The sequence below is a fragment of the Lissotriton helveticus genome, chromosome 4_1 (assembly GCF_964261635.1).
Source record: "Lissotriton helveticus chromosome 4_1, aLisHel1.1, whole genome shotgun sequence".
Classification (NCBI taxonomy): Eukaryota; Metazoa; Chordata; class Amphibia; order Caudata; family Salamandridae; genus Lissotriton; species Lissotriton helveticus.
In genome coordinates this window covers 269832624-269860120 of record NC_136063.1, presented here as the reverse complement: position 1 = coordinate 269860120, position 27497 = coordinate 269832624, and the positions used below count along the sequence as shown (strand labels likewise).

The 27497-nt window shown below is 45.5% G+C and overlaps 1 protein-coding gene across 3 annotated transcripts in view; it reads right to left on the bottom strand.

The window, feature by feature from the left end:
• The window catches only part of ASAP1 (ArfGAP with SH3 domain, ankyrin repeat and PH domain 1), a 2040747-nt gene that overhangs the window by 375152 nt on the left and 1638098 nt on the right, over positions 1-27497 (bottom strand). For all 3 annotated transcript variants that reach the window (XM_078686749.1, XM_078686753.1, XM_078686750.1), the window contains one exon: positions 12879-13107. In XM_078686749.1, the coding sequence (XP_078542875.1) occupies positions 12879-13107 (229 nt within the window). The remainder of the gene's footprint in view (positions 1-12878; positions 13108-27497) is intronic.

The window sequence follows — 27497 nt, the reverse complement described above, 5'->3', positions numbered from 1 at the left end:
TGTTAGCGAAAAAGGTCGAGGCTTATGAGAAGAGGTGCCAATGGCACTTGGATAAGCACAGTCTAAGGTGCAAGACATAATATTAGAGAGTAGAGAAGAGACCTGAGCGGGGATGAGAGAGTGAGGATAGTGAAGACGTTTAAGAATGCAAGAGGCAAAAATGACAGCGGCACATAGGCCACAACAGAAACACGTTAGAAGAGACCAAAAACAATATAAGAGAGGTCGAGGATAGGAAAAAGGCATAACACAAAGGAGGAAAAGCGTAACACAAAGGAGGAAAAGGGTAACAGAGGAGAGGATTCAGAAGGGATCAGGATATAGCGGTAAAAGAGGCCTTTCACGCGACTAATAAACTAGGTGATGATTCAGGAGCATGCAAGAAACATGAGCAGGGGCAGAGATGGCAGGAGGGATATCAGAGTGGAAGGGGATAAACTATGTCTCAGTGAAATTGAGGGACTGGAGATTCAGCCTAAAGGAAAAGATTGTGAGTGGCAAAGAACTTGTTTCTTAAAGAGCAGGCATTCCACTTGTGATAGAAGATCACAAGCACGAGGAGAATAGATAAGACAGTCAACTAAGTGGCCATGATGTGCATAATGCGAGAAGCAGACATTCCAATGGCTTATCTGCAATATGTATGAAGACACTGAGAAGAGGGCACAAAGCATTGACCTGTACAAAATGATGTATACTGAGCAAAGGAAGGGGGCATCAGGCTATGTAAGAGGAGAGTAAATAACGACCAAATTATCAGGCTTGCCTGCACAGTCGATCTGGGTAGGTCCAGATGGTTATTTCGATTAGTCCAGCAGCATTTACAAGTGCACCCAGACAAAGTGCACCCTAAAGACAGCAGAAAATATAGTGATGTCCAGCCAGTGCTCATGTATGGATGCGGAGGGAACAGAACATTTAAGGTTAAGCAATCCAACCGGGGAACCAAAGGTGAGGATAGTGCCATCCAGTGATTAATGCTGGCTTCTAGCATAATATGGATAGAACTTTGACGTTCCATCCCAGGTGTGTTTTTGCACCATTAACCAGGAGGAAAGGGGTCATACCAGCCAGCCACTTAAGAGAGAGCTGGGTGCCGAAGGCTGAGGGTGGAAGTGTATGATGACAAACCCCAGAGACAATGCTGACACAGCCTTGAATCTCACTCCCAGTGCTAATACACATACAACATGGTGGAAAGACCACTGACAATCAAGCAGACAGAAATGGAAGCTGCTGATGAGGATGAAGGCCTCTGGTGATGAGCGGGTCATTAGTTATTTGATCAACCAACATACATGATGTGAAAGATCAATACATCTTAGTCCACTACATATCTTCCTATGCAATCATACTATCAAAATTCTGAGACTATGCCCTGCCTCCTCCCAAAAGATGATTTTGTACAGATAATGGGAAACCGATGAGGTATTAAGACTAAGTAGAAGATACTATTTCAATTTTCAGATTCCCAAATTCTAGGTATCTCCCACCAGTGGAATAAGAATCAGCTGGCTCTAGTACAATTAGAGCACCATCCTCCTAGCCTTTTTTTATCAGAGCTAAAGTGGAAGATCAGTATAGGGGTGGGGTGAAGGACAACAAGGTCAGCCAAACCACTAAATGCAACACCAATACCAGGCCAAGATCCAGGTGTACTAATTCTAACCACAAAAGCACCCGTCTCCCACTCTCTAGTTAACATGAATAATCAAGACCATAAACCGATCTGCTTAGATATGGATTATCAACGGTACATAAACATGTGAATGATATGAAAGTACACTGGGAATATTCAAATTCTTCTGCACAACTAGAATGAAGTATTTTTTCTGGGAAAAAAAACTATGAACCTATACATAATGTCTCTGAGTTGCTCCTTCTAACTTCTATCCGCCAACTTCACTAATGTTAAAAGAGATTATAAAACATTTGAGAATGAAGTAGTACCCAGTTTTGACAATCAGTTAAAAATAATAAACATGTGAATTTTAATCAGCACTTGATGAAATGATTGCCATCAATGATCTGGCGAACAATATATATTCTAATACAATCAGCAGACAAAGGGGTAGGTATAAAAAGTGAGATTATCGGAATGAAACCGTAAATCATATTTATAATTAGGAATCATACAAGGACCTGCGCAGCACTGTCCATGGGCTGATACAGATTGCTTTGAACAAAGGCTGGGTGAGTGAGAAGAAATTTTTTCCCTCAAAACCATCTCACTAGGTCAGGGCTGAAATAACACCTGGGCCTCTCAAAGCACAAGTTACTATTTGTGTGACGATATATCTGTAAGAGACATTAGTTAGTGATCGATTCCTTACCTTAGAATATCCCCAGGCGTCAGACTGGATCCGGAAAGTTTTGCTTAGCAGTACCCCTGCGCGTCAGTAGGTGGCATCCTGCGGCTCCACGTCCGTCACTGGCATCGTCAGCGCCGAGATGACATCACAGAGAGTACTTAGGCGCCACCCATGCGCGCTGAAGTCAGTTCTGTACACGACTTTCTGCGCCAGGAACGCAGAGCCATGCAAGATACTGACCATTGGTGCAAAAAACTAGTGCTCCAAAAGGGATGACCTTAACCCTAGTAATCAGTTCGCAGAACGGGGAGGATGGGTGGGGCGGTACGGAATCTATCACTAACTAACATCTCTTACAGATATATCGTTAAACGAGTAGTAACTTGTGCATCTGAAAGAGACACGTTAGTGATAGATTCCTTACCTTAGAATAGATACCCCAGCAATACCAACCCCCGTGGTGGGCCTGCGAACAAGATTACACCAGAAAGTCACGGAGAACAGAACGGCCAAAGAAGCCGTCTCTCCGGACCTGACTGTTAAGGAAGTAGTGTTTGGTAAATGTGTGTAGCGAGGCCCACGTAGCTGCCTGATAAATGTCCTACAAGGAAACGCCACGTCCCAAGGTAGTAGTGGCTGCCGTCGCCCTAGTAGAACGGGCATGCAGTCCCACAGGAGGCTCCTTCTTGGCCATGGAGTAACATGCTTTGATGCACAGAATGGCCCACGGGGAGATGATCCGTTTGTGCACGACCTGACCTTTTTTGGCGCCCACATAGCCGACAAAGAGCTGATCATCCACCCGGAACTGCTGTGTACACTGCAGAAAGAATGCGACCGCATGGTTTGGGTCCAGACGGTGGAGCCTCTCTTCCTCTCTGGAAGGATGCGGAAAGAAGGTGGGCAAAGTGATGGTCTGCCCGATGTTAAAGGGCATGACAACCTTTGACAAGAAAGAAGGACGGGTCCTCAGAACCACCTTGTCCGGATGAATTGAAAGGAAAGGAGGTTTAGAAGAAAGAGCCTGGAGCTCACTCACTCTTCTGGCAGAGGTGATAGCAACCAGGAAAGCAGTCTTTAAGGTGAGAAGATGCAAGGGACAGTTAAGAAGGGGCTCGAAGGGAGCGCACATCAGAAAAGTCAAGACAAGATTCAAATCCCACTGAGGCATTATGAAGGGCATGGGTGGAAACGTGTGCGTAATGCCTTTAAGGAAACGGTTAACAACCGGGGACTTGAAAAGAGAAGGCTGATCTTGAAGCCGTAGACAGGCAGAGATAGCTGAAAGATAACCTTTGATAGTGTCCAGAGCAGAGCCATGCAGGGAGAAAGAAAGAAGGAAGTGAAGGACTTCGGAAAGAGGACAGGAAGGGGATCCACAGACTTTGCTGTGCACCATGCAACAAACTTGTTTCACCTGCAGGCGTATACCGTTTTCGTGGAGGAACGCCTGGCAGCCAGAATGACATCACAGACTTCGGGAGGAAGATCGAAAGGTTTCAACTGTCGGCGCTCAATCTCCACGCATGGACATGGTGGCTGGACAGGTTCGGGTGAAGGACCGTCCCCTGCTGCTGCAACAGAAGATCCTCCCGAAGAGGCAGACTGATCGGGGAATCAACTGAATCAACAATCATAGTGAGTAGCTTGGGATACCAGACTCTTCGAGCCCAGTTTGGAGCCACAAGAATGACTTGGGATCGGTTGCGCCTGATCTTCTTCAGCACTCTGGGCAGAAGTGGTATAGGCGGAAAGGCGTACAACAGACCTCAACTCCACTCGTGACAAAGAGCGTCACCGAGCGAGTGCCGCCTTGGAAATTCCAACGCGCAGAACTCAAGACATTGCGCGTTCCCTTCAGTGGCGAATAGATCTAGCCAAGGCTCTCCTCACTGCTGAAAGAGACATTGCGCCACGTCCGAGTGCAGATGCCATTCGTGATCCATCAAGCAACGGCGGCTGAGTTTGTCCGCCCTGGAGTTAAGAGATCCTGCCAGGTATTGAACCACCAAGGTAATGCCTTGGCGTTCCAGCTATGTCCAGAGGCGCAGAGCCTCTTGACAAAGGGTCCACGACCCCACCCCGCCCTGTTTGTTGCAATAAGGAAGAGGTGTGGCGCCGCGGCCAGGGTGACTGACTCTGGAATCTGGGGATCACAGTTCGATCCCCGGGGCCGGCGGCAGATTAGCCTAGCACCATGTGACTCTGGGCAATAGCTTGCTTAATCTTCCCGACGGCCCCCATCGCCTAGAGACCCTAACGGGTGATGGTTCGCGCTTTACAAATGTGGGCTATTATTATTATACCACATGGCGGTGGTGTTGTCCGTGAACACCTGCACTACACTTCCCCGGACAGAGGGAAGGAATGCCTTTAGTGCAAGCCGGATCGCCTGCAGCTCCAGAAGGTTGATATGGAGCCGGGACTCCGCCGGAGACCAGAGGCCCCTGATCTCTGCCTCTCCCAAGTGGCATCCACATCCCAGGAGGGACGCGTCCGTCACCACTGTGTGCTCCAGTTGGGGAAGGGAGAGGGATCTGCCACCGACCCAATAGCGATTTGTGAGCCACCACTGCAACTGTCATGCAGTGTCCTCCGAGATCAGAACATGGTCGGACAGGTTGCCCTGATGTTGCTCCCATTGGAACTTTAGGTCCCACTGCAGAGCCCGCATATGCCATTTGGAGCCGGAGGGTCATCCTGACCGAAACCCGGGATAAAGGCCGAAAGATCGGAATCATAGCCTGAATATCCCAGACTCGCTGTTCGTGGGGGTAAACCCGAAACAGCATCGAATCCAGAACCGCTCCGATGAAGGGGAGCTTCTGAGAGGGAGTCAGGTGCGACTTTGCCACATTGATGGAGAACCCCAGCAAATGCATGAGGTCGGCCGTAGTCTGGAGGTGGGTGACGACTGCCTGGGGCGAGCTCGCCTTCAATAGCAAGTCATAGAGGTAGGGGAAGACTGACACCCCTGAACTGGCAGATGAGCTGCGACCACCGTCATCACCTTCATGAACACCCAAAGGGCACTGGTAAGGACGAAGGGGAGCATGGCAAACTGAAAATGCTCCTGGCCTACCATGAACTGCAGGTAGCGCCGGTGGACCGGCAGGACGGGGATGTGAAAATAAGCGTCCTGCAAGTCCAATGCCACCATCCAGTCTCCAGCGTCCATGGCAGCCAGGACCTGAGCCAGAGTCAGCATCTTGAACTTCTCCTTCCGGAGGAAGCGATTGACGTTCCGGAGGTCCAAGAAGGAACGCAGGCCCCCTTATCCTTCTTGGAGACCAGAAAGTAGTGGGAATAACAACCACTCCCTACTTCCTGACAGGGAAAGCGCTCAATGGCCCCCTTGGCCAGGAGGGCCGAGACTTCCAGACGGAGAAAAATCAAATGATCACCGACATGCCGTGGTACCGATGTGGCAAGGCCGGAGGGGAGGACAGAAAGGGGCGTGCGTAACCTAGGCTGATTATCTGCAGCACCCACTTGTCTGAAGTAATGTTGCGCCAGTGATGGAGGTGGTGGCGTATCATGCCACCCACCAGTGTGGGGTGCTCTCTGAAGCTCGGATTAGGAAGGCTTATAGGCGGAAGCAGCGGGGGTGTAAGCGGACTGACCCGCGCGCTGGTTACCAGACCCACCCCTGCGGAATCCACAGCCGCAGCTGCGCTGAGGCTGGCTCTACACAGGCTTGCTGGAAGAGCGTGACTGGGTGCCCCTGCCCTGGCCACGAAAGGAACGAAACCAAGGCGTGGCCGGGTTCTTAGTGGAAAGACCTTGCCATAGCACGAGAATCTTTAAAGTGCTCCAGAGAATTGCCGGCCTTATCGCCAAAGAGACGGGAGCCATCAAAGGGCATGTCCATTAGCGAGCACTGGACATCGGGTGAGAACCCAGTGGAACGCCACCAGGCGTGGGGCCGCAACGCACAGTGGTAGAAATTGCCCTGCCCAACGAATTAGGGGTGTCCAACCCACACCGGATGGCAAACTTCACCGCATCCTTACCCCCCCGTAATTGCTTGGGAAAGGACAGCCTTGACCTCCTCAGAACACTGAGGCAAGACCTGAGTTACAGAATCCCACACTACGTGGGAGTAACGGCCCAACAAGCAGGCAGTGTTAACCGACCTCAACCCCAAGCTGGCTGAGGAGAACAACCTCTTGCAAAATTAGTCTAGCCTTTTAGAGTCCTTATCTGGCTTAGCCATGGGAATAGCACTCTGCGATGTCGAGGCCTGAATGACCAGGCTCTCAGGCCTGCGGCGACTGGTCAAGAAAGAGGGATCACCAGGCGCTGATGCCTAGCAATGTTTTTATCCACCGGCGCCCCCGTGACCGGACGCAACCAAGTGCCCAAGAGGACTTCGGTGAGGGCCCCATTGAAAGGGAGCAGCGGCTCAGACGACATAGACGCCGTCTGGAGCACCTCCATAAGGAGGTTGGTTTTAAGGGCCACCGTAGGGAGGTCGAGATGGAGAGCATCTGCTGCCCGACGCAGTACCACAGTGTAGGAAGCGCCCTCCTCCATAGTAGGTGGAGGAGAGGCAAACCCCGGGACAGATGACACTTCAAGTTCGCCCGCATCCTGAAGGTCATCCACCCAATCCTGCTCGGAGTCACACTGCCGGGCAATGGGGTCCTCGGAGCCGTCCCAGTCCTCGTCCGGCTCTGGAGTAAAGGGAGCCGGTTGCGGCGGCAGGGCTGGAGCCGGAGAAGGGGCAAGCGGCGTCGGGAACAGCGCCGAAATGGACACCGGGTGGGGGAATGAAATGGTCCAGGAACTGGGGCAGGGGTGGGAGAAACGGCACCCAGTGTGGCTCCTGTGGCGGAGCCAAGGGTGGCGCCGGGGCCTGAGCCAAGGACGGCACCGGGGCCAGAACCAATGGCGTGCTGGGGTTGGAGCCAGCGGCGCTTCACCTTGTGGCGCTGGGGCCGGAGGCGCAGGATCCTGTGGTGCCGGGGCTGGCACCAGTGGCGGAGCTGCCGGGCCAACAGGACCTGGACACGGGACCGCAGGCGTGCCGGCGGGAGCCCGGGCCTAAAAAGGCGGTCCATGGCAGCAAGAAAGTCTTGCATCTGTTCGGGAGTCGCCGACTGACCCGGGTATAGCGGGTGGCCACGGGACTCCCCGGCTCCAGAGTAACCGCAGGGGCTGAGCCCCTGTCCCCCTCGTCCGCCTCCGGGGAGCGACGGGGGGACGTCAGAGAGCGAACACGCTTCTTCGACTTTTTTTTATGGTGTCGCTTACCGGAAAGTGAAGGCGAAGACTTAAATCCCGCGGAGCGACGGCTCCAGTCCCGCGAACGGCCCCTAGACCCAGAGCAGCCGTAAGAGGAGTGCCGGACCTCCAGCAACTTCCGGCGCCACTCCCGCAAGGCCTTTGAGGCCATGGCTCGACAGTCTTGGGTGTCATGGTCTGTCTTCAGGCAGTAGAGGCACACATCGTGGGGGTCCGCCACCGACATGTTACGGCGGCACGACCCACAAGACTTAAAGCCTGGCATCCCTAGTGCACCAGGAGACAAGAAAAGGAGACAAAAAGTCTCAAAAAGGTAGTAAAAAAATGAGGTATGTGCTCAATCCGCTTTCGGGGCGGAAGAAGAAAGAACTGACGTCAGCACGCACGGGTGGCGCTTCAGTACCTTCTTTTACGTCATCGCGGAGCTCACGACGCCAGTGATGGACGCAGAGCCTCACAACGCCACCTACCGACATGCAGGGGTACTGCTAAGCAAAACTTTCGGATCCAGTCTGATGCCTCGGGATTATTCTAAGATAAGGAATCTATCACCAACTTCTCTCTTTCAGATGGTAAGGTTTCGATTCCATGACTAAAGCTTGTTCAGAATTAAGCCGCCCAACTTATTTCGGCTACCAAAATACGCCTCGTATTCGCATCTTTTCCATGCTCTCCACTGGCTTACGATCACAAAGGGCATCCAATTCAAAGCCTTGTGTTATGTGCACAATACAAAAGTTGGTTTGGCTCTGCGATATATTCAGGATCTGGAGGTGCTCTATCAGCCCACACGTATGCTAAGATCAATGAACCAGGCTCTGTGTACTGTGCCTAGGTTCAGACTGGCCCGCATGGGTCCCTGCTTTTCACTGCTATGGGTCCTAGATTTCTGCCTTGTGAAAGAGGTGGGCCTAGCACCACAACGGATGAGGGTGTCGAGTACGGCACAAAAGATGGTGTCCTTGGCGGCACAAAGTAGAATCAGGATTTACCTGATGTTTGCAGCCATGACCCAGAGGGCCATGGTTATGATGTGTTTGAATCCAAAATCCAGTCATCGAGATAAGGAAGACTGGAACCACTGATCTCCCCAGATGTGCTGCGACCGCAGCCATCACCTAGGTGAACGCCCGAGGGGCACTGGTAAGCCAAAGGGAAGCACAATAAACTGAAAGTTCTTGAGGCCAACCGTAAACCGCAGGTAGCGGCGATGGGCAGGCAGGACTGGAATATGGAAAAAAGCGTCCGGCAAGTCCAATGCTACCATCGAGTCTCCTGGGCAGACAGAACCTGAGCAAGTGTTAGCATCTTGAACTTCTCCTTTTTGAGGAAGTAGTTGAGGGCTATGAGACTGATGATAGGATGAAGGCCTCTGTCCTTCTTTGGAACCAGAAAATAGCAGGAATAGCAACCACAGCCTATTTCTGGCCCAGGAACCCTCCCTAGAGCTCCCTTGGCCACGACAGTTTTGACTTCCTCGCGAAGTAGGGCAAGGTGATCCTCAGTCAGCCAATCGTAAGTTGGAGGCATGGATGGAGAGGAAGTCTCGAAGGGAAAGGAGTAGCCCCATCAGACTATTTGCAACACCCACCTGTCCAAGGTGATTAGACCCCCAGTGGTGGAGGTGATGGTGTATCCTTCCACCAACTGGACACCCATGATCTGGGACAATCAGACTAGGAAGGTTTGGAGGCGGAGGTGAAGGGGTTGTGCACTGATCTGACTTCTGGCCTCCCGACCAATGGTGTCAGGGTGAACTGAAAAACACGGCCATGCAGAGGTTGTGTAACTTGCGTGGTCCTCTGGCTGGGGTGGGGCAGGTAAAGTTTGAAGTTCCTTCTGTAGCCACGAAAGGAGCGTAGGGCAGATGTACGCCAGAATGACACAGAGAGGCCCAAGGATTTGACCGTAGCCCGTGACTCCTTGAATCGCTATAGCGCTGCATCCGCCCTGTCTCCAAAGAGACGAAAGACATCAAAGGGCATGTCCATAAGATTGGCTTGGACATCCCCTGAGAAACCAGACATTCTCAGCCATGTGTGGTTTTAATGCCCACTATTGAGGAAATCACGTCATGTAGAGGCCACATCGTATAGCAAACTTTGCTGCATCTCTCCCATCTGCAACAGCTTGGGAGAGGACAGCCCGGGTCTCCTCCAGGGCTTGTGGCTGCCCTTGCGCAACCATTTCCCATAGCAAATGGGAATAACGGCCCAAGAGGCATGCAGTGTTTACCGACCGCAATGCTAGCCTGGTAAAAGAGAAGATCTTTTTACCAAAGCTGTCCAGCATTTTGGATTCCATGTTCGGAGGTGCGAAAGGGAATGTGCCACAGGAAGTAGAGGCTTGGACCAGCAAGCTCTCTGGGATGGGGTGAGTAGAGAGGAAGCTGGGTCGCCCAGTGCAGGCAGGACAATGGCGGCGGGCGATAGTTCTGTCCACAGGAGCCCCTGGGCTGGGCTTGGACCAGGTGCCCAGTAGAACGTCTGTCAAGGTCTTGGTAAATGGAAGCAAGGGTTCTGAGGTGGAGACACCAGGCTGCAGGAGCTCTGTCAAGACATTAGTCTTGACCACCACTGTAGCAAGCTGCAGGTCCAAGACCTACGCACCACCATTGCAAATGAAGCCCCCTCCTCCGTAGCCAGGTTAGGGGGGAGAAAGCATGCCAGGCTCTGGGAAATGTCCAAACCGTTGGTATCACCCAGATCCTCATACCAGTCCATTTCCTCATTATAGAGCGGGATTTTTAAGGGATCCTGCTGCCCCTTCTAATCTTCATCCAGTTCTAGCCCTTCAGCTGGAGAGGTACAACCGGTGCCGATTCGGATCCAGGCATGGATCCAAGAGGAGCCTGTGGCGCCCGAGGTGCGGAACCGATGGAGTCTCTTTCCACTGAACCTGCGGGGCTCGAAGGTGTGCCGGCAGAGTCAGGCGGCCCAAATATGGCACCCATGGTGTCATAGAATTTTTTTTAACTGGGCAGGGGTCGTTCCCGGCCCCAGAAAGGGAGGGAAACGCGAGCTGATGAACGCCCAAACTAGTCTGTCTCGTCGAGTGCTATGACTTCCTGTGCTTTTTATGGTGCTTTTAACCTGACCCGACAAATGAGTGAGAGGAGGAAGACTTTGACCTACCCGGGTGGAGCAGTGCTCGGACCATCCTTTTTACTGAGACCGAAAGCGAGATCTACGGGGAGATCTCCGAAGTGGTGGACGCCGTGCCGCAAGCAGCTTTAGGGACCGCTTTCTCAAAGCTTTCGGCGCCATGGCCCAGCAGTCGGAGCACTTCTTCGGGTTGTGTCAGTCCCAGATGAAGGTCTGGGACCGACATGGCGCAGTAACATGTGTCGCACAATTTGAACCCTGAGTTCTTCTTGCTGGACATCCTATACACCAAAAGTTCAACAAAAAGTCCCCCAAAAAGTCTGTCAAAAAATTACAGGTGGTAGCTCTCGATGGATCTGCACTGGCTGGTGCTGAAAGAAAAGAACTGTCAGCGTGCCACCTATATAGATGACACAGATGTCACGACGAGCCCAACGCCTACGATGTCAAGCGGAGCTGACCGATGGCACCTATCAGCACGCAGGGTTACTATTATCAAAAATCTTTTGGATGTAGCCTGACGCCTGGAAATTCACAGGGAAGGAATCTGCGGCTAGATGTCTATCAGGTGTGTAGAGGTGTGTGTGTATGTATATATATGTATATATATATATATATATATATGTGTGTGTGTATATATATGTATGTGTGTATATATATATATGTGTGTGTGTGTGTGTATATATATATATATATATATATATATATATATATATATATATGTATGTAAATATAATATATTCGAAAATTGTCTTCCTCCATCAAAGTAGACAAGGGGCACGGCGGGGTTTAAAAGGATCATTTATTTAAAAAGGTTTGCATGACGCGTTTCGGCTTTCGCCTTCATCCGATGCTGCTCCTTTTCAAATTCCACGGACGCTGAGGTTCCCAAATGTATCCTTTTGTATTGGCCCATCTGAAGTAGTATAGTGCACAACTGAACCACGTTTCACGGAGATTACTCTAGCAGTTCATTGTTGAGAGACTGCAGCTCCCAGCATGCAGTTAGTTTGCATCGCGGTGAGTGGTCCCGTTTAGCCAGATTTTCTTGGTACATCCAGTTGTAGACTGGCTGGAAACATAGTTAGGTTGGAATCATAGCGTATTACTGGGCAAATATGAACCTCTCAAGCCACTTCCAGCCTCGCAATCCCGTTGGTTACAAGTCTGGGACGCCGTTCAAGTAACGTTGTCACTCCATGAAGTCATGGACTATCGCTGATAGCGGATTCTCTGTTCCTCTGGGATGATATATATATATATATATACACACACACACACACACTGGGCAATGTATCCCCCAGCTCCTATAATCCGTGATTGTCGTTTACTGGATCACCGGTCATGCTCTTTATTGGCCGTAAGCAGCGTGTGTGTCCAATGCTGCAAAACTCCGACGCAGTCTGTCTGAGCCCGATGGCGGAAATTGTTTTTCTAACAAAGGAACCATTGTACATGCACAATCCCTGAAGGGAGAGGAGAAATTACACACAACACTGATCATAAAACTTCTTGGAGGAAAAATAACTTCCAGAGTCCGGGCCCAACGCTAAATGGCAGGAGCATGCATAGCATGTGTATCTGCAGCCAACACATGCTACAAATATACATCTCTAAGCAAAGGCTTTGAAGACAAAATAATATTCCAGCACCACGAGTGTAAAGATCAAATGAATGAAATGTAGGTTTCGTAGCTAAACCAGGAGGCAGAAAACGTACAACTACAATATTGGCTATTGAAGATGAGTCACTGTATGACTTTTGACTCCTTGTGATCAATTATTAGTACTCAAGTAATCTAAAATAATGAAAATGATTAAAGACTGCCAGACCCATATACTCAGCTCACATTTCAGCTTGCTGTATGAAATACTGTACACCCAGTTGAGTTTTTGTCTTTCTTTGCCCAGCATAAAGAACATGAGCAAAAATATTACTGAGTATATATATGTATTGAGATCTTCCAGAATTGGAAGACCTACCGCTTTTTACAGTTATGATCTTTATCATGATTTGAATCAAATGAACATAATTCTTTCTATGGTTAATCTCCCTCAGCAAAAATCCCATACATCCGTGCAGTTTTCTGCTGAGGATCATTGACAATATAGAACATAAAAATCAACTGACAGCTCTACTGATGCAAATTTTAATTTAAACTTGAAGCGACATTCATCATTCTTGTCTATTTTTAAGAGTGAACCATTAAACCAACCTTTTCCAGAGTTTCTGGGAGGAAGAGTAGGAGCATCTGCTGTTGGCGATGTGGGCGAATCACAGCTTGTAGATATAAAAATCTGGTTTGAAAAAGCTCCATAGGATAGTCTCTGTTTGTCTCTCAAAGTGCTAAATCCAGGTAGAGACAGTTTATCTTGGGGTGAAAGACTTGAAGAATGACAAAAACTCTGGGGTCTGGGTGAACGTTCTTTCTTTATTGGACTGGGCTAAAGGAAACAAAAAAGTAAACATATTCTTAAAAAGTAATGAAACTTGTCTTGTATTTTATTAATTGTATTTTAACTACAGTTTTTTCAAAGATCTGTTATAGAACAATGATCTTTCCAGCACAGTCTTGTCCTGTCCCACATAAAAATGTTAACGCTCCTGACCCATTGTCTACCTTTGCACTGCTCAAGGTTTATGGATGTGTGCAAAGATTTGATTAAATTCTTTATTTTTACAGAGGAATACGAAGGTTACAACAACTGATGTCTTCAAGCATTACATACTCAACAAATTGTTGACCTGTTTATCAAAACAATCATTATGTATGTAAAAATAATGAGCATTGTCATGACAAGGAGCATGTAAGGCAGCTTGCAAGTTTCCACCAATGTTCATGTTTCTCCGAAAATTGTTGAGGACAGCCAGGAGCTACTGATCACAATGAATTGATGAGCACTGGCAAGAACAATTATGTGCACGTGTAAGTCATAACGTGGCAACCATTTTCTTTCCTTTTAACTTTTAATTTACCATTTCATTATGGCAGATGGCAATCTTGTAGCCGCAAATTAAAAACAAAATCTGTGAAACTGCATTAAAGAAAAAAGGAGGGAGCCGGTAGCAATTTGGAACTAGTAAGCCTTCCAAAAAAGAAAAGAACATCTATATTTTTCTTTAAGGAATGAGACGGTAAGGGGCAGGGGACCTACTAAGAAGCAGGTGGGGATGTACAGAGCATTCAATGCCAATGTGTGTGGGGGCACAGTGCATCAGGGAGTGTTGAGCAATGGAGGAACAGGGAGTGTACTGAACAATAAAATAAGAGCATAACAAGCTGGAAAGGAAGAGGCTGTGGATGTAACTAATGAAACGGAGGGTGCAGGGAGATGTGGAGCAACACAGAAAGCACAGGGGGTCAGGATTTCAGGGGGAAGTAGCACACACACGAGAGGTCAAGAAAACACATACACTCCCCAAGAGTGCTGACATTTTTTAAAAAAGGTGCGTACATTAATGTAAGTAGTGGAAGTATAGAAGGCATTCAAGCTAAAGGATGGTAAAGAACCTATGCTCCAGGAGAGGGAAAAACTCCAGAAGAGGAAGGAAAGTCACTGAGTAGGTAGCAAGCAAATGAGAGCTACAACAAAACCAACCAATGAAAAGCAATGGGCTGACCAGAAGCTCACTACAAGTATTGGCACTGTCCACATTAGGTCTTTAGCAGAGGCCTATGAATTGTGACACTTCATGTTATTTCCTGCCCCAATATGAATGAGTTTTGGTCTTATTCCCAATCGGATTACAGAAGTGCAAACCAGTGTACCTAGTGCAGAATATGGCAGCTCATTTAATGTGCAACTCTCAGAAACGTGAGATCATGAAACCCGAAAACAGTGGTCTCTAGAGCCCATAATGTTATGCTTGTTTTTTTCCAGAACATCAATTGCTCTACGCACAAATCATAGAGGCCTTTGAGAGTGTGTTTCAATCCTTAAGAATTTGAGTGCTTTTTTGAGCCTAACGATTACCTTACAGTTAGGGGTTATCTGTAAACATTTTCACGTACGGATTGCAATATCCGCTGAGAAAACTTAAGCTTTGACTGTTATGTTAATGGCATTTGTAATGCGCGCAGCTGCTCCAGCGAAGGAGCGTCCCGGCGCCCGACGAGGTAGCCACACTGACTGTATCATGGTCAAATATTCCTGTGCAACAGAATGTTAGTGATCAGAAACATAGCCCAGAATATATCCACAAATGTATTCAAATATAAATATTTTTTATAGTTGCCTAAAGCTTCTCTCTACACTGAATATGTTTCTTAAAGGTCATGACTTTTGGTAGGCCCAAATCCCATAGGGATTAGGGTTGCACCTTTGCACATTTCCTAACAGCACAGCCTCACTCTCTTTCTTGGTAAATGGAAGAAGGATTTCAGGAGAATACTAAAGCCTGTAATGTGTACATGAATACTATCTTCTCCTCAAGGATGTCCAGCACTTCGACAATTTTGCCACCTGCTAATTAGATAAGATTTGGTGAAGAGAAACAAGTTTTTGCTAAGTGAGTTAGCTACATATACTTGTACTACGGGAAAAAATATGATGTCATTTTTATCCATGTTAGCTTTATGTGCAAAGTGACCAATTTCCTTTACTCATTTCCTTTCATGAAGCTTTATTCGGTTCATATGTACAAATGACCATAAAAGCATACAGGCAAAAACAAACATATAATAAGGTGGCGATAAACAGGTTTAAAAGACAGGATACAAAATTTAAAATATCATACTTTTCCTAGAATAAATAGATTTACATAGGAAGATAGCTGTAAAAAAATATTTATCAGCAGAATCCATATTGTACATCAGCCTCATTGCCTCCTCAACATTATAGATACCATATTTTATAAACATCGGTTTCAGGTAGGCCACCCTACAATTCATGAAAAGGGTACAGATTAACATAAAGTGCAATGTGCTTTGTTTGGAGCGGCCGTCACATGGACAGGGTCCAACAGGGTGCTTCTTGAGATGAGGAAAAGCCACCAAATGGTGAGCCATTCCACGTCTAAGTCTCGTAAGAACAAACCTGTGGACTGGTCTGGTTACCTGGCTCAAGTATGGTTGAAAACCTTCATAGTCGATGTATTTATTGTAAAGGGCGACTGTAGTCAGTTGTCCATTGGCAACTAAACGCTTTTGGGCTTTGTAGAGCATACATTTTTTTTCATCTCCTGTTTGGAGAAATCTCCTGCGGCATAGGGGTCCACTAATATATCAAGACCATAAATTGCCTGAAAACTATCTATGATGTACTTTAGCAAGGGGATCTTACAATAATTAGCCAAATCAAGGCAATCCTTGATAACATGTTGGTTAAAAACTGTCTCTTCCTTGTGCCAAACAGAGCGCCAAATCATTAGAGGTCTTAATGATATAAGATCACATAAATACGCAGCCCCCACTTCCCTATGGATTAAATCAGTTGGAGCAGAGGCAGGTAGGCAGAGGAGTTTTTTAAGGAAAGTGTTTTCTTCCATTTGCAGACGGCCTACATTGGAATATCCCCACAACCCAGCCCCGTATAATGCAATCGAGACACTTCTTGCCTGATATATCTGCATCATATCACCAATTCGTCTGTTGCCGATTTTAGAGGCAAATTTAAAAATACCATAAGCACTTTTTGCCATCTTTGACCTTACATTTACAAGATCCTGGGACCAACTACCATCCCTTGAAAATGTAACACCCAAATAGCAAACATTTTCAACTTACTGCTCTTTCACCCCTGCTATAAAAAATGTATGATTTTTGTTAGCCCTGGCCCCACTAATCATCGTATGTGTTTTGCTCTTATTGATTAATAATTTTCTGTCTTTAATAAAAACAGAAAACCGGTCCAACAGACGCTGGAGACCTATAGGGGTCCTTGATAATAACACAGCGTCGTCTGCGTAAAGCAGTATCGGCCCTTCTGACCCTTTTATCTGAGGCGCATCAGCTCTGACTGTTTTTAAAATTGAGTCCACAGCATTTATAAAAAGGGTAAAGAGCAAGGGGGCGAGGACACAGCCCTGTCTTATTCCACGCTTTATGTTAAAGTTGAGGGTGCACTCCCCGCTTACCCCATAGCGTACACAGGCTTGCATCTTCTCATAAAGTCGGGCTAAAAAGAAAATAATTTCCTCGGGTGCACCAAGATCTAACAGGGTTGGCCATAAAAGTGAGTGGTCGACCAAATCAAATGCACTGCTTAAATCAGCAAAGCAGAGATAGGAAGTGCCATGCTTGGCATTGGTTTATTTGCCAATTAATAAATCCAGATTTAAGCATTGGTCTAAGGTGCCGCGCCCCTTCCTGAAGCCATACTGTGAGCTGGCCAGGATTCCCCTCTCATCAGCCCACTCTTCCAACCTAAACAGCAACACTCTACTCATGATTTTCACCGATGAGTCGAGTAAGCTGATCGGGCGGAGTTACATGCTGCTGACTTATCCCCCTTTTTATGAATAGGTACAATGATAGAGTCCCCCCATGTTGGTGGAATCATAGTGGTCACTGCTGCGTTAAGAACTAGAGTAAGTATAGGGCCCCATAACAGTGGGAGGGCCTTATAAACGTCGATAGGGACCCAATCCCGTCCCTGGGCCTTACCCCCCTTACTGGCCTCAATACTCTTCTCCACATCAGCTAAAGTGATGTTTAATGGGGCTATAGGCCATGAACTTCGTTTCACACCATTATGGCCAGCAGATAGAAATATGGCTGAAAAGTGGGTGACCCAGGCCGCACTGCTGACATGGGACGCAAGATGTGGGGCATTATCTTCCCTAAAAAAGGGCGAGTTTACTGTTGCCCAAAACAGGCAGCAGTCGGAGGTATCCGCTGCCTGCACTAGGTTGTCCCAAGCTTCTTGCTGCAACTCCCTCTTTCTTTTGGAAAGAGCTAATTTGTAATCATATCTTAAGAGCATTACTTTATTCTTATCCCTAGCCCTAAGAGCCAACGCCTGTTTTAACTGGGAAAGGAAGGCTGTGCATGCATGATCAAACCATCCCTTTTTATGGGTGGTTTTTCCTTTCCTGGTCCCAGTAAATATGGTATCTATAGTCTTATTAATAATGTTAAAATTCTCTAAAATTAAAACCGGGGCATTCCCTGGTGTCAAAATACCATTAATATCAGCAATAGATTTGGATATAATTATGCTTGTTACCTCCTCGGATTTTTCCCCTTTCCACCTTAACCTTGTACCATTTGACCGATATGGTTCGATGTTAGCTATGGTTCCGGACATCCACGAAATACTACGGTTCCAAATCTCAGTTCTCATTAAAATACAATTGTGGTCACTTAGGGTGGATTCCTCAATTACTGGGGTCAAACAGTATGACACAATATTTGATGAGACCATAACATGGTCAATGTGGGAATTAGTATTCCTGCCTGTATAGGTAGGAATAGTTTGACCAGGGGCATCCTTGGCAGGCTGTAAAATCTCTAAATCATAAGTTTACATTATATTATTTCTTGCCTCACCAAATACATTATGTGGAAAATGAGGGGTATTGTCACCCTTGTTGTGTTGTACCCCACAAGCCCGAGTAAGTGACATTGGGCAAGTCGGAGAGTTAAAATCGCCAACCCAAATAAAATCAAAAGAAGTTTTCGCCTCTGCTATCAGCTTCGCTATGGCACTTTCTAATTCAACAATTACTTTGTGCCGCGTATTGTCGAATATATTATTGTAAAAGTTAACTAAAAGCACCTCATGGCCTTCCTTCTCATGAATCCATAAGATTTGGGAATGTGTTCCTATGGTTAAATGTCTAACAACAGTCAACGTTAGATTTAAAGACAATAGGATAAGCAATCCGCCCTTTGCTCTACCGTGCCGCGACCTTAATGCTTCTAGGTGGTAACAAACAAACCCCTCATAACTGGGTTTTGCTGAACACCAAGTTACTTGAAAACACAGAATGTCATGTGATCTCATGAAATCGGGCCACCCCAACATTCTTTCTTTAGAGGCCCAACCAGCTATATTCCAAAGAACAATTGATATTCCCTTCATATTTCCACAGACAAGCTGGTCTTGGGCAGCATTACAATTAATATCATCCCCACTATACTCTTCCACATCAATGCTAGCATTTAGATTATATACATCTGCCAATCTTTGATCGTTTGCCATGCTCCCTTTTGTAAAAACAGTTTTGGACCCACTATCGTTAGTCAGATCTGAATCAGATATCAAGATTGGCTCCGAGGCTCTGTACTTTTCGCTTGATTCATTCACCAGACTGTTTGGAATCACACACACAGGGAGCCCGCAGACCTGATTAAGTCAGTCATTTTAATCCAACGAACTTAAGGCTTGATATCTATTTTGCATTGGAACCTCAAAAACTGGATTGGAAAGGCGAAGCAAGATGGCGGCCGCTACTGCAGCCGTGTGAGGAGCTGCTTGCGTTCTGCCCGGTGACTGACCCAGCCTGGCGTAACCTGTGGTGCTTGCTACAGTCTGAGGCTGCAAGGGGTTTATCGAGGTCGAGGCTCCGAAGAGAAAGACCGGCTTGCTCCTGTTAGAGCCGCTGAACCGTTGAACTGTGTCGGGTTCTTCTCCTGCCGGACGGCGGGACCCAGGTGCTTCTGTGTTTTCAGCGAGCCAACCTCACCGCGTCTCATCACAATTGAGAAACCGGCTGCTACGAGGCGTGCAAGGACGCGGTTCTGGGCGTCTGTGCTAACGAGGTCTCAACGACGTGCTTTACACTCGGAAAAGCCCCTCGTGTGTTTTTTTCCCACTTCGACTGCTACATTGTTGCGATTTGATCTGTGGCACATTGATTGAATCCTGACCCTGGACCCGATTCCAAAGCGCCTTCACCTAGGAAGGTAATGCTGGTGTTTTGGATGCTGTGTGGAGTTCGAGGACGCGATTAAAGGCGTCTTTACTGGTGCTGAGCAGGCGACTGAATTCTTAAGCCTTTGCAGTTATTAATCGACATTGTAGCAGTTTTCTGAGCTTTTTTTTCTGTCTGCTACGCTTGGATTTACAAACGATTCAGCCGATGAGTGGATTCATTTTGCTGAGCTTGCTACTTCGTGGTGTTTGAACATTTTTTTTATTTTTTTTTATTTTATTAGCAGCCGGCAGTAATTGACAGGATATAAATGCTTTAACTGAATGAATAAACTTTTATTTTTTCATTCTCTGATATACAAACTTGAGACATACTATTTGAGAGCCTAAACATGGCTCCTAAAGGCAGAGTAACAAAAAAAAACACTACCAATTTGGCAAATGCTGCAAATTCGGCAAATACCACCCCGGGGTTGGTTGAGAAATCAATGACAGCTACAGTAACAGAGCCAGATAACCGCAATTTACAAAATAATGGTGTCACTAAAGAGCCCATTATACCTGATTTATTTAAAAAAAAGGCTATAACTAATCCCAACAAAAGTGCTACAAACGAACTAACCCCCTCTAAGGCTCTGGCACGCTCTAACTCCAAAAAAAAACGACATAAGCCAACCAGCTAAACCCTCTGCTGCTCTAGTCCCAGATGATGAAGGAGTCGGAACGAGAGGGGGGGTGAATGATGACGACGTATTATCTGAACTTTGCCTCGCTGTGGAGGGAGCTAGAGTCTCACCTAGGCTGACTGAACAACAAGATGCAGAATCTATAGAATCAGGGGGCCAATTTTTCTCAATGTCTGATTTATCAGCTGCATCGGAAGGAGATCTTGAAGAGGAGCTGTTAAATGAGGGGCATTCTCATGAAAAAGACTGGGCGGATGATTGTAATCAAATCTTAGAGGATGATATGCTCGGCTCTGATTTCTTAATAAATGAAGGAATATCAAATACTGTTCGCAAGGTCATAGAGGAGAAATCCAGTGACAATATAAGTGCCATGAATCAACCTCAATGGGATGGGGCCGGTGCAAATAATGAAACTGATCCTGAAACTCCAGAGTTAGTAGAGGAAACTGAGGAGATTACACTAAAATCCATATATAAGCTACAGGCTTCAATGTATCGTATGATTATGACTCACAGAGAGGAAACAAAGGCTGAGGGTCTTCGGACTCAGGGAGCTGTACGCAAACTCCAGAATGTTGTTCGACGATTGGCCAAATCCAGCACGGATACTAATTTAATAGTGCAAGAGACTGAAACACGTATATCTGCGGTAGAGGATGAGCTAACGCTACAAAAGAGCTCAATTAAGGACTTGGATAGTACTAGGCAAGATGTGGATTGGAAATTAACCGATCTAGAGAATCGTGCACGGCGTAACAATTTACGTATTTTGGGAATTGGGGAGAAATCAGAAGGGAAGGATGTTCGCCGGTTTGTAGTAGAGATGCTTTCAGATGCTTTTCAGGAACTTACTGGATGGGACTGGGATAAAGAAATTATAAGAGCCCATCGGTTCCCATTTTTTCAAAAACCAGATCAGGAGGGGAGGAAGAAACATCCAAGAGCTATCCTTATCTGTGTGCAGAACTATCTTCTCCGGGAGATCTTATATGATTTGGCAAGGCCATCTAAACCTAGAAAAGGCTTGGGGCATGAATTCTTCGTTAGACCAGATTTTTGTGCCGCAACGATTCAACAGCGCTGGAGACTCAAACAGCTTATGGCACCAATGCAAGCCAAGGGGGGTCAAACCTTCTTATTGAATCCAGCTAAGCTTAAAGTTGTGCATAAGGGAAGAACCTTATTTTTTGTTTCAGAGATAAAAGCACAACAATACCTAGAAACTATGCAATAATCCTTAAAGGATGGAGGTTATGGATAATACTGTATTTAGTTTGAATGGGCTGACCCCCTAGCAGTGTCTTATGCTATCTTTCTTTTGCCTTTATATTTCTAGATGCACTATATTCTTTATTAGTCAGGCTGGTCAGACCCGGGCGGAACTCACTGTGCTTACTCACATACCATCAATGAGGGCAACAGCCCTTACGCTTCTGGTGGGGGGGGTGTTGGGGGAAGGGAGGGGTGGGAGGGAAGAGTGGGGATTGCGGGTGGGAAGAAGTTTTTTTTCTGGGGTGCAAGGTCATACAGCTGGAAGATGTATGTGTTTTCTGTTTAAGATCCATTTATGGCAGATACCGAATTTTGGCAATTGCTGCTCATGTATTTTTGTCTATGAAAGCTTACTTAAAAACACTTTACAATGGTTACATTTTCAATATACTCTATCAATGTATGTGGTTTGAATGATAGAAGAAAAAGGAGCATAATGGCTCAGATGCTAAAAACTATGCGGGTGGATGTAGTATGCATTCAGGAGACGCATATTGCTTGGTCTAGCAGAGGGAACTTAAGAGATCTTGGTTTGAAATTGGTAGGGTGCTCTCGCCAGAATTCTACAACAAGAGGGGTCGCAATTCTTAAGAGACATGGAATGGGGGAAGTAAAAAGAGTTAAAGAAGATTTATCTGGACGATGGGTGATTGCTGAACTTAAATATGGTGGACTGATTATTACTATATGTTCAATGTATGCATCTATACTGGATGATTCTGCTGCGCTTGACCTTCTAAGTGTAGAACTGGCACAATGGCCCTCCAATATTATATTTTGTGGAGACTTTAATCTACATTTGGAAGAAACATTTGATATTCATAGTAGTACTCCATATAGGGGTAGGAAGAAGAAGGTATTTGCAGCACTCAAGGGGATTATCCAAGAGTATAGATTAACCGATGTAGGGTATGAGAAAAGAGCAGGGATGTCTGGGTATACTTTTTTCTCGGCACCGCACCAAAGATTCTTTAGATTAGATTACTTTTTTGTATTTAAGGGACTATACAATGACCTAGTGCAAGTGGAATATGAGGTTCTTCCGAAAATTATCTCAGATCATAACCCCTTAATGCTTAAATTTGAACTGAATACTTCTAACTCCATTCGTTCATGGTCTTTTGACCGCAAATTACTGTACGACCCATCTTATATTGACCACATGAATACTTGGATCCCGGAATTTTTTTCTAATAATAAAGGTACTGCATCTCCTGAAATAGTCTGGGATGCCTTCAAATGTGGGGTTCGGGGTGAAACACTGAGTTACTCAATAAATAAACAAAAGGAAGCTAGGCTTCAAGAAAACTCTGAAATTAAAAATCTTAGATCTCTAGAGGTCCAACTTATGCAAGCATGCAATCAAGGATTACCTACAGAAATTGGTATAAAGAAATTAACAACTTTGAAAGCTAAGATTCACCAACGATTTGCTACAAAGCTTGCGCAACAAGTCTCTGCCTTTAGGACAGAGCTATATGAAGTTGGAGAAAACTCTGGCAAATTATTGGCAAAGAGGGCGAGACAAAAGGCAGCCTTTGCTAGTATTAATAATATAAAAAAATCACACAGGGACGACTGTTACTAAAATGGATGATATTCTTAAAGTATTTAGTGATTTTTATTCTAAGCTATACGCTGATGATGATCGCCCTGATTGTTCAGATCAGATTAATCTCTTTGTTGATTCAGTTCTGAATCCTACCCTATCTAATGAAGAGAAGGAGAAACTAGACTTACCATTTACATGGGAGGAGATTGAACTTTCCCTAATGTCGCTAGCTTCAGGAAAAGCTGCAGGACCTGATGCTATTCCTCTAGAATTTTATAAATTCTTTAGGAATGCTTTAAAAGTAGAACTACTGGATTTATGTCTGAAGGCACAGCAAGGTAACGCCCCTCAATCATGGCATGACTCTATTATTACGGTGTTTCTTAAAAAAGGCAAGCCTCCGTTATTACCCTCATCCTTTCGCCCTATTTCACTTATAAATACTGATAGTAAAATCTTTTCCAAAATTTTAGCGGTAAGACTATCCAACATCTTTTCCCCTTTAGTTTCTAAGTACCAACATGGTTTTATTCCAGCTAGAGACACTGCCGATCACATTCGACGTGTGATTTCTTTCTTGGATTGGTCCCAAGCAACTCGGTCTAATATTGGACTTGTATTTTTAGACGCTGAGAAAGCTTTTGACCGGGTTGCTTGGGGCTACCTTTGGGAAATTTTGCTTAGGAAGGGACTAGGACAGGGTATCATAAAAGCCTTAAAAACTCTGTATATTTCCCCTAGAGCGTACATTCGTATCAATGGGCAATTATCGTCACCTTTATCAATCACTAGGGGTACCCGTCAGGGATGCCCCTGTTCTCCCCTACTTTTTGCTTTTTATATTGACCCTTTGATTAACCGTTTTTTTTTAGAAGCTAATATTAAACCCATACATTTAGCTAATATTAATTATCGAGTTCTTGCCTACGCCGACGATATTGTGATCACTACTACGGACGTTCAAACAGCCCTACCTATTATCGATGAGATTGCTAAACAGTTTGGTTTTTTTTCGGGTTATAAATTAAATTTGGAAAAGACTCAAATCCTCTGCTCAGGAGAAAACCCACCTCCAAACATCTCTATCACTTCAGAAGTCGTATATTTAGGAATTAAAATTTCTTTACCTATAGAAAAAATACCAGAACGCAATCTAAACCCTATAGTAACCCAAATCAACACCTCATTACAGCGCCTTGATCATCTACGTCTATCTCTCTTTGGTAGACTTAACATTTTAAAAATGTTGGTTCTACCAAAGGTTCTATATTTATTTCGCACAATACCTCTGGATTTTCAATTACTTTCTTTTAGAAATTTAGAGAGAACTATATTTCGATTTCTTTGGGGCTATAAACGCCATAGGAAAGCTGCTAAGAAAATGATTCTTAGCAACGAACGTGGCGGATGGAATGTTCCTTACTTTCTTTTTTATTATTTCTCTGCCGTTTTACAATACATTGGCCCCCTAATTATGGGAGACAGAGCTGAACTCTCAGATTGTCAGACTCCATCAATTTATCAAATGATCTTGGGTGAGAAAATGAAGGGTAGCTTTTTGAAAGTCGTAGAACCTAGCTATCACAAAAAAACAAAATTTAAAACCCTGAAATCAGCTTTTGGAGTCTGGCAAAAAATTCGAAAACATATAAAATTAATAAAACTAAACTTCTATACTCCCCTTACATCAAAGGATTTATTTCCAGAAATTTTTCATGATTTAACCATGTATAGATGGCAGCAGAAAGGAATAAGGTATCTGGGTGATTTATTTTATAATGGGCAAATGGTTTCATTTCAGGATCTAATGACTCATTTTTCGGTGGGAAGAAATGATTTCTTCAAATATTTACAACTTCGCAGCTTTCTACAGAATCATCCTTCAATTTCTCCAGTTAAAACTCCATTGCTAGAGCTTCTACAAAAAAACCCCGTATAGGAGCTATTTATTTAAGTTTAATGCAGGAATATGGGGATGATCTGGGTCAATGTCAGTTGAAATGGGCTAACAGTCTAGGCATACCGGATGTTGATATTTTATTATCGATTAAAATGGCTGCAGAGTGTCTTATAACTGGGATGATGAAATCCCAACATTTTATGTGCATCCATAATCTGTATTACACTCCAAGTAAAGTTGTTAAATGGAGTACGACGGCAGGCACGACTTGCAGTCGGTGTGGAGTATACGCAGCCGATGAATTACACATGTTTTTTTCTTGTTCTAAATTGTTATTATTGTACCAACAAATTGAAACTTTTATATCTATTATTTTGAAATGTGACATTAAGTTAACTTCTGAATTAGTATTACTTGGTATAGACCACACTGTTACTAGGCCCAGATCAATCTCTTACTTTCTTTTTCTGTGTATGGCTGCAGTCAGATCCTGTATTACCAAAGAATGGATTAGTCAGGATCCCCCCACCTTTTTCATGTGGCGGGAAAAATTATTATTCATGTACAATATGGAATCTGCTATATATAAGTTAAAGGGGGTAAAAAAAAGAATTATGGGGGAAAAAATGTGGGCACCAATTGCCGAGTGGATTTAATTTTCTTTGTTTTCTGCTCTACTTTTCCTCCAGTATGTATTCTGAAAAAAAACTGTTACATATTTTGACTTCTGAATATATTGTGTTATTTTGCTTATTATGCTTTGCTGTATTTCCTTGCAATAAAACAATAAAACTTTAAAAAAAAAAAAGAAAAAAAGGAACCTCAAAAACTGAGCGATGGGTATGTATATAAGGTCTACTTCTATTATTATCAGGGGGCGCCTTAATAAGGTGTCTATAGAAGTAGCCAAGCGGGCGCACACACACACTATTCTCGTCACAAATTAGGGAGTCTGCTCTCAACAGGACAGTTGCGACGTGTTGGGGATGTTTAAAATTAACAATAACACAGTCGCCCCTGCAGGTCTTACTAGAGTTGCCAATCCAATGTACCCTTCTGGTGGTTAATATTTGATCAGCATAGGTAATTGGGAACCCACATTGTTTATGCAGCCATGAAACTGTCTTATTCTTAAGAGAATCGTGTTATTCCTGTGGGTATTGGGTCGAATTGATTTCGGAGGTTGGTACATTGGTTAAAACGACCACATATGGTGCACAGTCGGGGGGGTAAATTGACGAAATGTCTATTCTTCGCTTCTATTAACCCCGTCTTCCTCTCTGGGACTGTTGTTGCCGGTGTTTTTTGGCACGCTATTGGCAGGGGGTCGGGCGCAACTGCTTCAACTGCGCATAATCTCCCATTGGGTAACTTAGATGCATCATTATTAACGCTAGAACCCTTGTCAACAGCTCTAGATCTTTCAGCTATATCGATGTGGGTACCCAAAAGGCCTCCTAATCTAACTACTTCCGCAGAAATCAGATCAAGTTTAACCATTAGGGGTTTAACGATCTTTTCAATCTTTGCATCTATAATACTGACCAGGAAGTCTAGTTGCTCAGTATTTATTTTAACTGTGGCTTTGTCTACTAGCTCAGCATCACATGCAACACTTTTGGGTGGTGTTTCTGCTCTTTTTTTGTTACGGTTCCCCCCACGTTTAGTTTGTGTGTTCCTACATGATCTCAGTGCTCTCTGCGCTCTAGAGGCAGAAGAGCGCTGTACTGGAGGATCGTAAGATACATCCAGTGTGTCCTGATTAAGCGCTGATTGAAAGGGCGCTTCCGTAATTAAAATATCAGGGTGACCAAAATCACAACTATTATCCAGTGGGGATACAGACAACGAAGTAGGCGATGTAGGCGGTAAGACAGGAGGGCTCCCCCGGCCTAACGGTAATCGTCGTTCTTTATTAATTTTGTTAACCACTTTCACTAAATAGTTGTCTAGCGTGGCTGATACTGGTGGGGTTTTTACAACTTTAGCTTTAGACATTGTTAGCACTGACGACTTATCCTGAAACGTTCAGTTATGGAAAACAATGGCTGATATAAATACCAGAATTCAGTAATAGAGGGCTTATGTCAGCTCAATTCCTAATACTTTACAAATCAATAATGAAGCCAAACATACAGGGAAATTGTAAGTCTCACTTTGGCGGTTATATATGAACTCTGCTACAACGACCACGATCCGTGGCCCAGCCCAGCCTCGTCCTGCCCCGGACTGCCACAGACTGTCCCGGGATTCTCCCGGTGCGTCCCGCGCGCGTTCCTGCGACGCGGGGGCTCAGCGCTGTTTTATGCGCCTCCGGGCGCGGTTGGTTCGTCCTCGGCGTCTTCCGCCGCAAGGGGTGCTGGGGATTGTGGTTCTAGTGCCTCGCCGAGATGCAGGGAGTGGAGGCGGCGGGAAAAGGCCAACGCGGGCAGCACCAGACAAGAGAGTCAGCAAACAGCCGTTCCCCACAGGTATGGACCCTCGTGGCTGTAAATGAGAAGGTCCCCCGCTCCACCGGGGCTCAGCGCTGTTTTATGCGCCTCCGGGCACGGTTGGTTCGTCCTCGGCGTCTTCCGCCACAAGGGGTGCTGGGGATTGTGGTCCC